This window comes from Prinia subflava, chromosome 6 (assembly GCF_021018805.1).
Source record: "Prinia subflava isolate CZ2003 ecotype Zambia chromosome 6, Cam_Psub_1.2, whole genome shotgun sequence".
Lineage (NCBI taxonomy): Eukaryota > Metazoa > Chordata > Aves > Passeriformes > Cisticolidae > Prinia > Prinia subflava.
In genome coordinates, this window is record NC_086252.1 from 32,659,203 (window position 1) to 32,675,305 (window position 16,103).

Consider the following 16,103-nt stretch of genomic DNA (forward strand, 5'->3'; position numbering starts at 1 on the left):
GCCCTGAAATTAACATATTGAGTAATTTTATTGCCAATAATTTATTTAACATATGGATATCCTTAAGGTATAAAAAAGATGATGAACTGGTTAAATTAACTGGATTTTTAATTTATCATTCAGCATTTTCACATATTAACAGATTTTCTTCCCATAAAAAAATCAGAAGGAGAAAAAAACCTGCCTAACAGTTGCAGAACACAAGCTTGGCATATTTGTGAAGTGATTCTAGGATATTCTTTACCATATGCTGACTTACCAGAAGTACTTTTCTATTTGGCTAAGGGATCATTTTAAAATGTCAAGTTAGAAATTGTGGAAGAGATAAGGCTAATAAAAAAACTGTTCACCTAAGAATGTTAATTTAAGGGTCCCATCCACAAAATTATCACCGATTTTGGATCCGGCTCTGAAAGAGCAAATATCTTGTTTCAAAATTTAGGGTTAGTATTTATTTTTAGCGAACATGGAAGCATCATCTCTATAACTGGATCTGGTATGATTCATTGGAAAGGATTGTAGGAAAAAGTACAATCTAAAAGGACAGATTTCATATTTTCAACAGGGACAACCTGCAAAAAGCATACCAGATTTTCCTCTACAATTTTCCTAGTATAGATGGAATCTCTAACTACAGAAAAGGCTGAAAGAAAAGTACTGCAAGGGCCATAGAAAGAGCATGGAGGCAAAGAAGAAAATTAAAGCAGCAGCTTTAGCTTCATCTCCCTCATAGAAACAAATAGGTTGGGTACAACAGACACTAGATGGAATTACCCTTAATGCCAAAAGGGACAGCTTTCACCTTTAGCTCTGTCATACTGGGCACGGATTATAATTTTCTGTAACCAAACTTCTGTGTTTGAACCATAATCAAAATTCCTCACTCGTGTAAAAGAGAGCTGAAGCCCCAGCCTGCCCTCAGGCAGGCACAAGGCCTGTCCTCAGCCGGTGGCAGGGACAGTGAGGGTATCCCCTGAGTAAGGGCTGTTCCCAGCCCCAGCAGGACTGGAACCTGTCAGGAAGGTGCTGAATGCTCTTCCCCCTCACTCCTCTACTTTGTGTTCACGATTTGAGAGCAGGCACAGGCTTCGGGAAGCTGGGCAAGTACAGGAGGGGGTTACATGTACAGGGGTTATGGATGAAGACTGAGAACACAAAAGGGACTCCTGGATGCTAAAAGCAAAATGGAAAAGGGAGAAAAGGCAGCAGAGAGGGCTAAGGGAAGCCAATAGATGAGATTAAAAGATGGGGACAAATTGTGTGGAAGAGGAGCCTGGAGGCGTTGTGGAGGACAGGGCAGTGGGGAGGGTTAAAATGGCAGCCGCCTTTGTGGGCGGCAGGTGAGTGAGCCCTGAACAGATGTCCGAGATGGATGGTGTGCTTGGCACTAAAGCGTAACGCGGTTTGGAAGCAGGCACCTTTCCGTCCCTGGCCAGGTATTTAAGTAAATAACAAAAAAACCCGAGTTGTGTGGAAGCGCACAGTTCAGTGGGGGAAGGGAGACAAGGCGTGAGACAAGTGCCCCGAATTCAGCCCCCAGCCCGGCTGGGGCGGACCCCCAGAAAGGCCCCGCTGTGCCCCTGCCCGGGGTCGGCTGCGACCACCCCGCCGGCCCGGGCACCTCAGCGGCCTCCCGAGGAAACCCCCGGCCCTCCCCGGCCCTCCCGGCCCCCGCCCCTCGCCCGGGCGCTGCCCGTGGGGCCATGTGCCGCCGGCTCCGCCGCCAGGCGGGCAACTTCTCTGGCGAGGTGGGAACAGCCACGAATAGAGTTTATAAAAATACTTCAAAGCTGTCGCGGAGCGCTCGCACGGGAGCTAAAACGGGGCAGAGCTTCGAGGGCGGCGCGGGGGGATGCTAAGCGGCTGCCAGCGGCGGGATGAGGGGTGGGCGAGCGGGGCTGGAGGGGGGAGCTCGGGGGGCAAGAGCCGGCGTGCGGCTGCCGGGGCTGACGGGGAGGGGGCGGGCAGGCAGGGCTGCTGGAGCGGCATGGGGAGGGAACGGGTCCGGGAGAGCGAGCGGGAGGATGCTGCGGGGAGGGAGTCGGAGGAGCCGTCTGGGTGGGTATCAGGCGCCTCGGGACCAGGGGAGGTGGTGGGGCTCGCCACAGCGGAGGGCAGCGTGCAGGAAGGCGGGGGACGGACGGACGGACGGGCGCTCACCTCTGTCCTCCAGCCCCTCGCTGAACTGCCCGCTCTCCCCGATCCGCAGCTGCTCCTGCTGCTGCTCCCGGGGGGCCCCCGGCGGGTTGGCCCCGGGGGGCTGCACGATGGCGGGGTCCGGAGTGGTGTCCAGAGGGGCGGCGGACGGCTCCATTTCTTGCGGGGCGGCGGGAAGCGGCCGGCGGCTGTGGCGGGGAAGCGAGCAGCGAGCGGAGCATCCAGCCCGGGTGCGAGCCCGGGGAGAGGAGGAGGCTCCGGCTCAGAGCATCAGGGAGACGAGGACGGGCGGCGAACAAACTCCGGGTGCTCGGCGCCAGGCGCTGCCCGCGGCCGCCTCATGCCTGCCCGCGGCGGAGAGGGGCAGGTGGAGCGCGGTGCCGCCTCCCGGCGCTGCCCGTCCCCTCCCCGCCCCGCCGAGCTCCGCCGGCGGCGGGAGCGGCTCACGAAACGGGAGCCTCCTCAGCCTCCCCTCGCCGTGGCAGGCTCTGCCTCCTCCTCCTCCTCCCGGAGCCGAGCCTCAGGGGGGAGAGCTGTCCAGGGACTGTCCAAAGCCGGAGCCCTCCCGCCGCTCCCGAGGCTGCGGGTGCCGGCCCTGCGCAGCGAGGGGAGGCCGCCTCGCCTCCCCTCACACAGGTAAAGACACGGCTCCCCTTTGCTGCGGATCTGCTCGTTCTCCGTCTGCCTTTGGCCTTTTTGGGATCAGAGCAGAATCCCCTCACAGGCACCCCTCAGAGCCCGCAGCACCGCCGCTGTCACACTCAGAGCTGCCTTCAGACTGCCCTCGAACACAGCATCTCATGCTGAAACACGGGCTTAGACCTGCTGGCGTTCAGAGCTGCCCTCAGATTGCTCACTTGCCTTTCCTAGGGCTGCAGGAGAACACAGGGGAAACACCCTAAAATCTCAGGAGCACAGCAATGTTTTCAAAAAATGTCAAATTTTACAGATCAATCTGTGCCAGGGCTGCTTACTTCCCCTGTGCTGGTTTCTAATGACTAGATGGAGAAGTGCAAATAAACAAAGCATTCTTTGTGCGAGCACAGTCTCCCAATTGCATGCCTACTAGCATGCGGATATATGTTGAAGCTGCATCATGTTATGACTTGAAAAATCTGTCTAGGAAAATATCAAAAGATAATTAAACACTGCAGCCACGGTCCTTTGATGATACATAAGGATACAATCCCCATTTAAATTGTATGAGGATCAGGTTGCCTTTGTCCTTTGAGAAATCAGTGAATTTGGGGAGTACAGAAAGGCCAGCAGGAAATTAATATTTATGCCAACATAGGGACATGATTTTATGAACTGTCAGAATCTTGCTGATGTCAGCCTTACAAAAAGTTTTGTAGCAGTTTAGGAATACCTGCCTAAAAATGGTCAGTACAACATTATTACCAGAATGTTTTAATTTTAAAAAAATGCCGCTAAAAACTGTAAAATCTTTTCATATGAATTTTAAATCACTAATTATTTGAAAAAGGATAAGTAAAATATAAGTAAATGTTAAGTGGCATAAAATACTGATTTAGGAACTGATTGGCATTTTGGCAATCTTGTGGAATGGAGATGGTTGTTGTAATGTGAGGGATTGGTGTTTTACCTAATCTTATGATTCGTGTATAGCATACCATACCTACTGTAGGAAATATTTTTGAAGTCTTCATGCCTCTCACCTAAATTTCACCTTCACCCCAAGCTATCACACCCTGCTTTGTGATCGCTAGCTTTTCTAGTTGGATCAGCATCAATACGAATATAAGCAATGCCAAAATTACTTGCTTTTTCGTCATGAAATGGATAGTAAATGACAACGTGCCTATTTGATGTTAATGTCAAAAGAGTTTTGTTCTCACGTGCATAAGTTAACACAAGTGAGTTCTTTTGAGGGAACACTTATTTTGAGGTTCAGGCTGAGTTGGGAGGGATTGGAAACTCGTAACTGCATTTTAATTTTTTTTTTCTTTAAGGGCTCTTTATTAATCTCTGGTTACCTAGAACCTGCAAGATGCTAGAGCAGATGGATGTATGTGTGTGAGAAATGAACGAAAAGTAGAAAAGGCTCACCTTTTGTGGCTTACCATAAAAATAGATTGTGACGTGTCTTTTTCACTTAAAACGTGTCTGTTAAGTGAGAATCCTTACATGAGTAGAACCAGTTTTGTAACCTCGTCAGAGACAAGGAGGGGGGACTGACCACTCTTCAGGACCTCGCAGGGACACAGAAACCTCTGGTGACACCATCCCATGCAGAGTGCAGCCAGGACAAACCAAGAAGAGTCTCTTGAAATTGCTGTAACAGATACAATGCTCCCTAATGCAGTAATTGCAGGATCCCTCCTCTTTTAGGGAGATAAATCCATATCTGATCCATTCCAGTAAGAACTTCCTTATTCCTTGCATAAATGACAAACTGACCAGTGACTCTCCTTGAACACTACCTCCTTTCTCTCAGCCTCTCCAAGCTATTTTGGTATTCTTATAACTTCCAGAAATCAAACCAAGAGGAAAGTGCCTGAGATTCCTAATTCCATTTCTTTAAAAGGAGGTCAAAGGGGTAGGTTTCCAAACGATTTAGAGAAAAATAGGAACTAAGAACACCAAAGCACAAGTTTTAAACTTTAATGTGTTTCTTTCTCCTTTTTTTTCAGTTGCCCTCAATTGCTGTTCTTACATAAAACTGTGTCTGGCAGAGACTGGAGCTGTCTCTAATTGTATAATTGCTATAGTGTTCAGGCTATAGCAAAGAATATGAGGCCTGCAAAGAGCATTATAGTTTCCTTTAAATGACTCTCTTCAGTGCTTTCAAACACAGCCTCGCATGAGAAGGGTCACACACTGCATTTGGCAAATACAAATTCAAAACATTAAGCAGATCCCCAATGAAGGGCCTTTCACATCACACCATTGTCTATACAAACTGGCCACTAAGAAGCAGAAAGATTGTCATATCATAGCTGCTGGAAGCTGCTCTCCAGCATTGCCTCTTATTTCTCATGACACTCATTCACACAAAGTGTATTCCATTGGATAAAGGTGTACAGCTAGATTTTTAAAGGCATGGGTCCTGTTTTCCAGCCCTGATGGACTTCTGTGTATGAAACCCGTAGGCAAAGTCAACAAATAAAAAAAGCCTCACTCTAATAGCCGTATTAATACGTTATTTTATTTCTTGGCCCCTCAAACCTCTCTTTGTTGGATAGGAAAAATGGAAAACCAAAATCAATTTTAAAAAAAGGCATGTCTCTGGATTCAGTCTAACTAGACTGGCACCATCCTATCTTCTGTAGCTGCTGCAAGAGTAATACACAGTTGCAGAACTTCGTTCCCAGCTGAGCTGCCTGTAATTTCCATAATATTTTTACTTCCAGAGAAAAGAGATTTCAGATGAAATGGAAATCTCATGCACCACAGCAAACAGCAACAACACAAAGAACTTCTTCTTCCTTATTGGTGTTGTCTGTGGTCTGCTTTTGTTGTGGTCCTTCCTTCCTTCCTTCCTTCCTTCCTTCCTTCCTTCCTTCCTTCCTTCCTTCCTTCCTTCCTTCCTTCCTTCCTTCCTTCCTTCCTTCCTTCCTTCCTTCCTTCCTTCCTTCCTTCCTTCCTTCCTTCCTTCCTTCCTTCCTTCCTTCCTTCCTTCCTTCCTTCCTTCCTTCCTTCCTTCCTTCCTTCCTTCCTTCCTTCCTTCCTTCCTTCCTTCCTTCCTTCCTTCCTTCCTTCCTTCCTTCCTTCCTTCCTTCCTTCCTTCCTTCCTTCCTTCCTTCCTTCCTTCCTTCCTTCCTTCCTTCCTTCCTTCCTTCCTTCCTTCCTTCCTTTCCTTCCTTCCCTCCTTTCCTTCCTTCCTTCCTTTCCTTCCTTCCTTCCTTCCTTCCTTCCTTCCTTCCCTCCTCCCTTCCTCCCTCCCTCCCTTCCTCTGAGTAAATGAATAATATCAATCAGATTTGAATTTCTGGTTTTCCTTTTCTTTTTAGCACCACTGACCGGAATGTTTTCACTTGAATTAGCAGAACACAGTGGTGCACTCCAAGGCTCCTGAGAAGGAATTTTGCTGGGTTTCATTGATGTTAACTTGTCTATGTTCTATATTGACCAACATCTTAAGTGCAGCACTTAAATTAAGAGCACTCTTGCAGATTTGGAAAGAGCTGGTCAGCTGACCTGGTGATTGTTTTTTATTATGCTTAAAGGCATAACAGCAAGGTAATGCTGTACACCCTTTTGTTTGCTGGACTGCATTTCATACATATACTAAACACAAACCTGCCCTTTTTTGGCAACAAAACACTGTGTTTGTCAGTGGCATTGTATTGCAGTATGGGGAGGTGCAGGTGTCAGCCAGGGTGCTTTACTAGTTTGGTCTGTCAGACATTTCATGGCTGAGAATCAGAAGAAAATGCTCACTTCTTACTTGATCAATGTGCCTTTTATGGCCCTACAGCAGGAGCAGTTCTGCAGGGGACACATCTCAAACAAAACTAAGAACCAAGCCAGTTCTAAAGGCACAGGTAGCATCAGTCCCACAAAGGTCATCACTGTAGCTCATCTTCAGTGTCACTCCTCTAGGAGCAAAGTCTGAGTTATCCTGATATTCCAAAAGGCAACACCTTTGATAAGTGCTCATGGTGCTTAAATGCTCAGCAATTTTGCACTACACCTCCCTATTCATGACTGTCTGTGGATGAGGTGATAAGATACTTGAGATCATTTAGACATGTTCCTCTCTAATGAATAGATTAAATACATGTCTCTTTAGTGATAAAAATCTCCACATTCTGTATTTCACTTTTTTCCCCCAAACCTAATCATTTCTTTCAATAGTCCCTCAACTGTCCTATGTATGTGACATTGGCTGCCATAGTCTTCTTTTCTCCTACAAACAGTTTTCTTCTACAAACAAGCTAGGCTACACGCAGTAGGATGTTTTTTAACTATTTATTTGATAGTTTATTAGGCAGAGGCAGACACAGATCTTGCTCTTGTTCTGTAGCTCACCTGTAGCCCCACAGCATTTTCAGTGGTCAATAGGATGAGAACACCAGGTTCTTTTAATCTTTAACCTCTCAGCCAAGTATTAGACACCTTGTTTTTTTAATTTTAAAAAAAATAATGTTGATGTTGTACACAACACTACATTACTTTTTAAAGCACAGAGTGTACTTAAATTATTATGCAATGTATGCCAGTGGTTTAGTGTTTTTCTCTTGCACTGGGTTAAATAGAGTTTAAATTAAAACCGTCTCTCTTCTTGGCATTTTTAGACTGAATATTAACTTGGGTCAAAAGTAATCAGAACGTTGTTTTTTAAAAAGAATATGATCATTCAGTCCCTTTTCCTGCAGGCTGTGAAGAGTGCCCATAACACGATTCCCAGAGGATCCAGCATGCAGTGACCTTGGTAAGTAATTGATGACACCTCACATGAGCACCTACCCTTTCCCTACACAAGGTTGTTGCAGAATCATATTTGCAAAAAATGCCACAGCCAGCACGAGCCACAAGCACTGATAGATTCAATCGTGGCAACAAAGGAGGAATAAAAACAGAGGCTGCAAAATGAGCAGAAAATCTTGGAAAAGATTCTTTACAATGAGCATTTTCCAACTATTTTAAGAGCTGTTGTTAAAAACTGCCATGTAAATATGGGAAACCATAAAAACTAATCTGATGATTTTGTTCAGAGAAATATTTTGCAGTTAAGCAAGACTAAATGTGTCTATTCCAAACAATGTTGTTTCTTTATACCACTGTAGACATCTCGTTTCCAGGTTCTGTGTAACTGAAAAAAAAATGGCTTATTTGACATGGTTTTATTCCATTGTTAATATTCACAAGTATTGAAGAGAAATGGAAGGGAAAATTCATTTTCAGGAGGTAGCAACCTGTTACTTAAGTCATAATCTTCTTCTTTTTTACTTTTTATCTGCTTTCCACCTATGTAGAGAGGTCTTATTTCCAATGAGACTCTAACCATAGCCTAAATGGATGACGTGACTTTAAGCAGCTGATATTTCATTTTTGCATCAAAGAAAAGAAAAAAAAAGAGAGCTAGGAAATTCCTAGGAAGCAAAAAATAATATAATTTTGTAATAAACTTATCCAATTGCTTATAATTACTTGATGATAATTCTCATCCTAAAGCATCTTAACAACCAGACACTTCCAATGTATTTGCCTAACTTCCAGTCTTTTCACATTTATTTAAAAAAATTACACACAATTTTCCATTAGTCCATGTGACTAAACATGAGATGAGTGAACTACAGAAATCACAAAACATTCTTTTTTATCATATATAGGTTGATTAAGAGATGTTCCTCTTGCTAAGTCCATTCCTCCTGATGCACTTGTCTACTGAGCCCTTTTCCCACCATGCCAGACCCAGGTTTTGGTAAAAAGGCTGCATGAACAGCTAAATACACATTTACTTCATACTCAGATTCCCCCCATGCATATATGTAATAGTTATAGTTTAATAAATTTTACCCTGTGCACTTAAAAAAAGAAAAAATGTAAGAGTGGCAATCCCTACTTTGAAGGTAAGGACCTACCAGGAAATCCCATTTCCTTACGGGATTTGCCTGTGCCAGAAAAGACATGTAACAGGTTTTATGGGGAATAGTGCCCAACTCACATCTTTTCTCATATTTTAAGCTCTGATTTGTGATTTGGTTTGCTCTGTTACTCCTTGTGTCATCAGCAACACAATTGCTTCTCCTTGATGTATTTTTTATCTTTATCAAAAGACCCTGTGTGAGTGTTTGAGGGAATTACCTTTTACTCCTCTGTGGCAATTATCCTTATTATCCTCTGCTCTTCAGTAAGTACTCCACAGCTCACTTTTGCTGGAAGTTTTGATCAACTCCATGAGATGATAATATTTCTGTATTTTATTGTACTGTATTTTATCCTTTTCTGATGTCATAAGAATCGTTGCTAGGGTTCTGCAGATTCCCACCTGAGAATTAGCAAGGATAACTATACAGAGGGTTTGGAAAAAGCCTGATAGCCACTGCCAAAATGAGTATTTTCAAAAACATGGTCTTCATAGCCAGGAAACCATGCACATTTCTCTGTTTGAGAGTTTTGGGGGCTTTTTGACACCTTCTCAAGCAGGTGTTTGACACTTTAAATCAAACTCTGATGGGTCTTGATGAGCATCAAATTTCTAATACTTAGAGGAATGCGTTACCCACTTAAATTTTTTTGCCTCTTTGATTTTGTTACTGCTTTTTTTTTTCCCCTCTGGAGGAAATAAAATAAGTTTCCTGAGTCCTGACATACACTTAGGGTTTGAATACTTCATTTTAATGAAGAGAGATGCTGTGGGTAAAATAATTTAATTCTCTAGATACTAATTTTTTGGAAGAAGAAGAAATATTGTCAACAACTTTCAGAGGAGTTATAATAAATTTCTGCATTCTTTATTCTCACGATATATTGATTGTTTCTCATCCTCCTAAAGAGTGAACCACATAATTCATGTCATTCTTCTTGTTACAAGAAATGGGGGCTATTTTTTAGTGGAATTCAACCCCAAAAATTTGAACCCAAAAGCCAGGCCCTTCTCTGCATGCAGCAGTAGGAAAAGCAATGGATCTGTATTTGGTCTTGCATGGGGAAATACACTGAATATTGACATTTGTCTCCCCATAGTGAACACTGTCAGAAGTGGATTTATGGAAGGTGGATAAAGTTGATTAACAACCCCACTAAAATATCTCTGTTATATTAGCAGTGATAGAGTTGTGCATGGCTGCTAGCATTTGCCAGTTTTACAGGGGAGAGGAGCATCTTTAGGAAACTGAAGAACTTTTCTCTGTAGAATATGGACAGTGTTAAATCCACTGCACCCACAAATGCCTTCTTAAACAACCAGTAAAATTAATATTTTAATGCAACTGAAGTTTGAAGCTCAAAATGTCAGTGATATTTTGAACCTCTGCTGCAATAAAATTGTCCTGTAACCAAAAAGAAAGATGACAATGTCAGTCATATAATTTAATCAGACTATGATAAAAATCAATTTCTGCCTCTTTCAGATTCTGTCTAAAGCTTTTGATGATGCCTAAAAGTTATCAAGGGACAGGCAGTCACAGAGTAATGCACACAGCTCCCTCTCCATCATCAAGACTACTGATATTTTTGATATTGGGGTGCAGGGATGCCTCAATAGCCACAGAAGTTTCAGTTAATTTTCACATTCTTCTATTAGAACATATGTATTTTAAGAGGTTCTATTTTATGGACAGAATGGATATAGTTTGATTGTTTTTTGCTCTGATCCACTGACTAGCACAGCTGATACTGGACTATACAAATTGATTGTAGTTATATATTTAGGCAAACAGAGGAAATATCTGTAAATAGAAGTAATAGATTTTATTAAACCAACTGATTTCATTCATTTCCAAATAATATGCTCAAAAAGTGTAGCTAGGTGTGCAGTCTTCCTGACTTCACCTTTATGTGTCCAAAAGTATCTGCTTTCTTCACTTTTTTCTTTAATTAAAAACCTCTCCATAGACTTTGCCTTTTCTTTGTACCAAGGTATCTTCATTTCACGTGTCTGGGTTTTGTCACATTTAGGATACCAGTGAATAATTTGTTAGCAGGAGATGCATCACAGAGTGACTTTTCAGGCTGAGTCAACTACAAGCCATATTTGGGGAAGACAGGATTTTTTGTGTGTGTCACAAAAAAAAAAGTTTATTCCTATAAAGTTTGAAATTTAGCTAATGCAGGCAAGGTGATGTGTTTTTTAATTAGTTGGGCTTTTAACAAGTGGACGATATTGTAACACAGACATGTGAAGCAGATAAAGGCCTCACTGTGGCAGTCACAGCCTCAAAATACCCTTACAGACCCACTGCACATTTCATGTACAAAAGGAGCCCAGTTCCTGCTCTTGGAGCAGCTGAGCACACTTCTTGCACCAGACAATGCTTGTGAGAGATTATTAGTGTTTGGGTGTAGTTGTTATTCAGTTATTAGATAGATCTGGCTTTTTGCTTCGTGTTTCTTAACTTACACTTCTCTAATTTTGCTCTGGATATCTCTTTCTTGGCTTACTCATTTGAGCCTTACTTGCAGGCTGAGAATTTGGGGGGACACAGTGAGTTCCTGCACATTAAGAATCTCTTTTATCTTTTATTATTCCGCTGTCCAAAATCTCTTTTACTGCTACAACAGAATTGCTTGTTCTTCTTCCCTTCCCAAAACTGAAGAGGAAGAATGAGAATGAAAGGCCTGGGCCAGTCCCAAACTGTGTCATGAGAGGTTCAGAGGGGACATCAGGAAAATTCTCTTCACTACGATGTCACCAGAAGGTTATATTGCTGTAAGGTTTCACCTTGTAAATGATAAATAAAGTAATATCAAAGCAGGTTGGCACAAAATGTGCAGAGCTTTAGAGAAAGTGATAATCCTAGCCTAGGAGCAGGTTAATTTACCAATAAAGGAGAAGTGCTATGTTTTCCTCAGGGTTAAAATACTGATGGATTACTCCTCTGGGGTTGTTGCTTTCCTGTTGATTTTAGAAGAGCTCTCAGTGGAGTCATGCCTTATCTGATAGTCTATCTAAGCCCCTTGTTCTACTCTCATTTAATGATAAACCTACTGCCTTTACCTTATTTGATTTTGAACTTTGGTGTCTTTGTTTCCTTTTTTAATTTATGGGTACAGAAAAGTGACCTCATACTTATGAAGATCATAATTAAACTCTCTAGAATTACAGGTTGTTCTGACTGATGTATCAGTAAACTTTGAATTGTCTCCTTTATCAGCCTGAAGTTTGTGTAATTGTGTTTAGCAAAAATTCAATCTCTAAATGAAATTTAATAAGGAAATAAAATCAAGAAGCTACCGAGGTCTGTTTTACATCCCATAATCATTTTAAATAGAAGTTCATTGAGATTGTTTTGCTTATCTTAACTTTGAGGATAAAACATGTTTGGAAGATCTTCAAATTTTCATGGAGTCATAGAACAATTTGAGTTGGAAGGGACTTTAACAATCATCTGTGAAGATTTGTTTTTGTAGAGGTTCTTTTGTTTTAAACTTATTTCTGTATTAAGACTGTCCACTGGTTGCAACACTAAGTAGATTGATATTTCATGGGACATCCAGACCTCCAGACTTGTTGATTTTCCCACTAGATGGCATTAGGCCTTACGTGCAAGTTAATTTATAGGTTGACTATAATTGCACATGCTAAAGATTTAAAAAATAAGAAATTATCTATAGTGTTTGCTCTTAGTCCCTGCTTGGAACTGTGGCTTAAAAATCACTTGACCTACTTCTACCTAACAGCAACCCAATCCATCCTTAATGGATCAAATATGGATTTACTCAAAGCAATAAAGGAAGTCAGCCATGGCAACAATATCTGATCATGTGTGCAATGTGCTTTTTAGAATAAAACTGGTCCAACCATTTCTGCATTTAACATTTAAAGAGTGACTTCAGGGCTGCAGATTGCTTCCTATCCGGCTGCATGGCTTCAGCTGAAGTGACAGGAGTGTCCTAAGTAAAGCTGCAGTGATGAAGATTGTTTTTAAATAAAGAGGCCCACGTGAGCTTTTTTTTTATTATTTAGTAACTAATTCAGGATAGGTAATCAGAATAATTTGTCACTTCAAGTTTAAATATAGAGGTGCTGCTGTTTCCTCCACCCAGATGAACTATTAGCAATCCCCTTACAAAATGATGTGTTGCTCAAGAGTGAGGCTTCTAGACCCTGAGGTCCTGACCAGTGAACCACACCTGAGGTGGAGCAGAAACCCAACACCTTCAAAAGAACTGATCAGGTGTGTGTTATCCAGGCCACACTTCCCTGTATTACATATTCTGAGCTGTGTTTTTTTCTTTATTCCTTATGTAGACTGCAAGAGGCTCCAGGCTGGGAAGGGGTAATCCAATATTGCAACATTTTACTGTAAGAGAGGTGCAGAATATGAGCTGGATGGACCAGTTCCGTTAGCCTGGGCCGATAATGGAAAAGTATCCAAGGACAAGAAACCAAGTAAATATTAGCTTAGTATTAAAAAGGTCTTTTAAATCCTCGTGCTGGTGGAACACATAATAGAAAAGTAGAACTTGTGCTTGTTTCTCAACTGGCTTTTGTGAAGAGGACAGATTAAGGAGAAAACTTACCTGGAAAAACTTACCAAAAGATTGCCACAAACTCAGGCTGTTAAACTGTTTGTGTTTTCTGTTGAAAACTTTATTTTACTCATGCCATGCCCTGAGGTTCTATAAACCATGATTTTAATTGTCCTGTGCAGTGTATGGCTGTTGATAATGCAATGTATGATTCGTTAACGTAAAAGTGTTTATGGTTTGTATTTGCCTATGATGGGTGATGGGATTCAACCCTTTTGTAACACTGCTATAAAAAATATCTCATGAGAACTGCCATCAAATTGTTGAAGTACCTACAAACTGCAAATATGAACTAGGGTAGAGATCCACTGAATCAGAGCAACTGGTTTCCTCTTGTCACTTGAGATGAAGAGATTGAATGTAGCTTTTAGTTGGTTAGTAATATTATAAATTAGTAGACATTAATTATTGTTAACTGTATTATTGGTTAATTTTAATTAACCAATAATACAATTATTGGTATTAACGTATTTCATTACTAGGATCTAAGACTTGAGAGTTTCACAAATGGTATGAAATCTTACTGCTAATTAACAGATTTTCATATGGAAAGTGAGAGAAATTCCCTTTATTATTTAGTCAGTGCTGAACACTTAGTGAAAATCAACATCCCAATCCTGGTATTTGGAGCATGTATTCTACACTGGGATCCTAATGGTTGTGCTCCAAGCCCCCAAGGGATTTTAATACACCCAGTTGTTCAATAACATACAGCAGAGACAAGCAAGCATGTTACAAAAATGCATATTTGGAGGCATGTGTTTTCTCTCTGTTCCTAAAAAAGCTGAATTACTAGAGAAAAAAAGGGATTTTAAAACACCCATCTTGCTTTTGAGGCACCAAGCTGGCACAGGTCGTCAGAGCTAGTCCAAAACCAGCACTGTGGAGTTTAATTACTGAACTCCAGGCAAGGTTTACCTGTGATTCCTCATTTAAATGGGTCTGTCTTTCCAAGGCTCAAAATTACTTTTTGAATCTCCACTTGATTGATCTCTTCTGTAACAATTGGGCTTCCTGGTGACTTAAGGGGTGTTTCTGTTGGGTCTGAAATTATTAATAACCACAGAGATCTTCTAAAACGCCTGCAATTTTTTCCAACTGTTAAAAAGTTTACATGAAACATTAGATGGAGGTGAGTGGCAATATCCTGAAGGGAAAATAGATCTTATTTAGGAGCAGCTTTTTTTCTGAGCTTCACACTCAGACATTAACACAGATGTTTTGGTGTATCTGCAACACAGTCCTGACTGTACTTGTGATCAGGAAAGTGCCAATTTCTTAATCATTTCTAGCAAATAAAGAAAAAAAAAATCAAGGAAATTAGTAAAGCACATTTAAACACAGCCAGGAAGTCATGGATCTATTTTAGTAATTGCGAAGAAGGTGGCTCATCCTCAGAGGGTGTTATTAAATTCCTAATGTCAGAATAAAAAAAGAAAAGGCAGTACCTGCCTGTTTGTAGCTGGACTCAGGAAGTGAAAGGAGGCTCCAGAAATGTCCTGTGGAGGAATTCCTCTGCCAAGCTCCCCCCTCCAGATGAATGAATAAACGAGCTGCAGCACAAAACCCCAAACATTTACATCATAAACATCTGCAGAGCTGGAGAGGTCTCTGCTTTGGCACTCACCTCCTCTCTGAAGCAGTGAAAGCTCTGAGAAGACTGTCCTTGTCCCCAAAATTCAGATGTGCCCAAAGAGTGGCACAGAGAGGCCTCTGCAAAGAGGGAAAAGTGAGGATTTGACTATCTAGCACACAGGAAAAAAGATGTTGAGATAACATATGGCAGAAGTTACTATTTATTTGTTATAGGCACCAGCCTTCTAAATAATTGAATCTATTTTAGATGTTACCATGAGGTATTAACTTGAAAACTCTGACTTTTTGGTATCTGTAGGCTTCATTCCATCTGTTCTTCCTGGCCCACATTTATGCTGCTGGTATCTGTCTGGTTGCTCCCACTGCACAGGAGTGACACTTGGCCTGGTACATGCTTAAATAAAGTAATTTTTATTTGCTTGAGTCTACACATAGGGGAGAAAAAAAAAAGTTCTATTTTTCTCATACTGGCATTTTAGAAAATATCTATTTCATTAACATTTTTGGTGGAAGATTTCTATGCAAGATAAATTCATGGTAAGTGTAAGTTGCAGAATTGCAATTGTAGTGTATTAAGAAAATAATTATGTTTTTTGAAGGTTAGCCATATAATTTTCTTTTATTCTTTTAGAATGGCAGTTGAATTTCAATGATGTAATATTTTCTAGAAATAAGGATTTTTTAATGGCTTAACTTAGGCAGCAGAGAGCATGGTAATGGTCACGAATTTGGCAGAGGACATTGTTTGCTTTCACCACTGTGTGATTCATCAGAACCCTCATAGGATGGTCACAGAGCAATGCAGGGCTGCCAAAGGCATTAGCAACCTTGGACACCTTTACACCACAAATTTTAGTGACACAAACAGTCTGTGGCAGGTCTGATAGAGAGCCCACCTGGGGAGCATCACCCTGAGCTTGTGCAGCCACGAAGCTTCACTAAGCAGAGTGAATAGCTGAGATCTAGGATGCATCAGAGAGGCAGCAGCACAGCGTCACACCTGAGCTAAAAACCCAACTTCTCTGCAAGGCTAAATGGGTTCAAGACACAGAGCAGCAGCAGCTCTGGTGTCGGTCTAACAGAGGCTCTTACAGTTGTTTGTGTCTGCAAAAGGCTTTTTAATAACAAAGTGAAAAACCCGCTGCTCTTTAGCATTTAACAATGAGTATACCTGCACTGCTGCCACC

At 41.8% G+C, this 16,103-nt stretch overlaps 1 protein-coding gene across 2 annotated transcripts in view; it reads right to left on the minus strand.

Moving 5' to 3' along the window:
- Positions 1 to 2,558, minus strand: part of TMEM163 (transmembrane protein 163) — an 86,918-nt gene extending 84,360 nt beyond the window's left edge. The window contains exon 1 of one of the 2 annotated variants that reach the window (XM_063400956.1): positions 2,161 to 2,558. In XM_063400956.1, the coding sequence (XP_063257026.1) occupies positions 2,161 to 2,314 (154 nt within the window). In that variant the 5' untranslated portion in view covers positions 2,315 to 2,558. The remainder of the gene's footprint in view (positions 1 to 2,160) is intronic. The other variant, XM_063400955.1, reaches the window with a different exon arrangement.
- Positions 2,559 to 16,103: the final 13,545 nt, after the last annotated feature.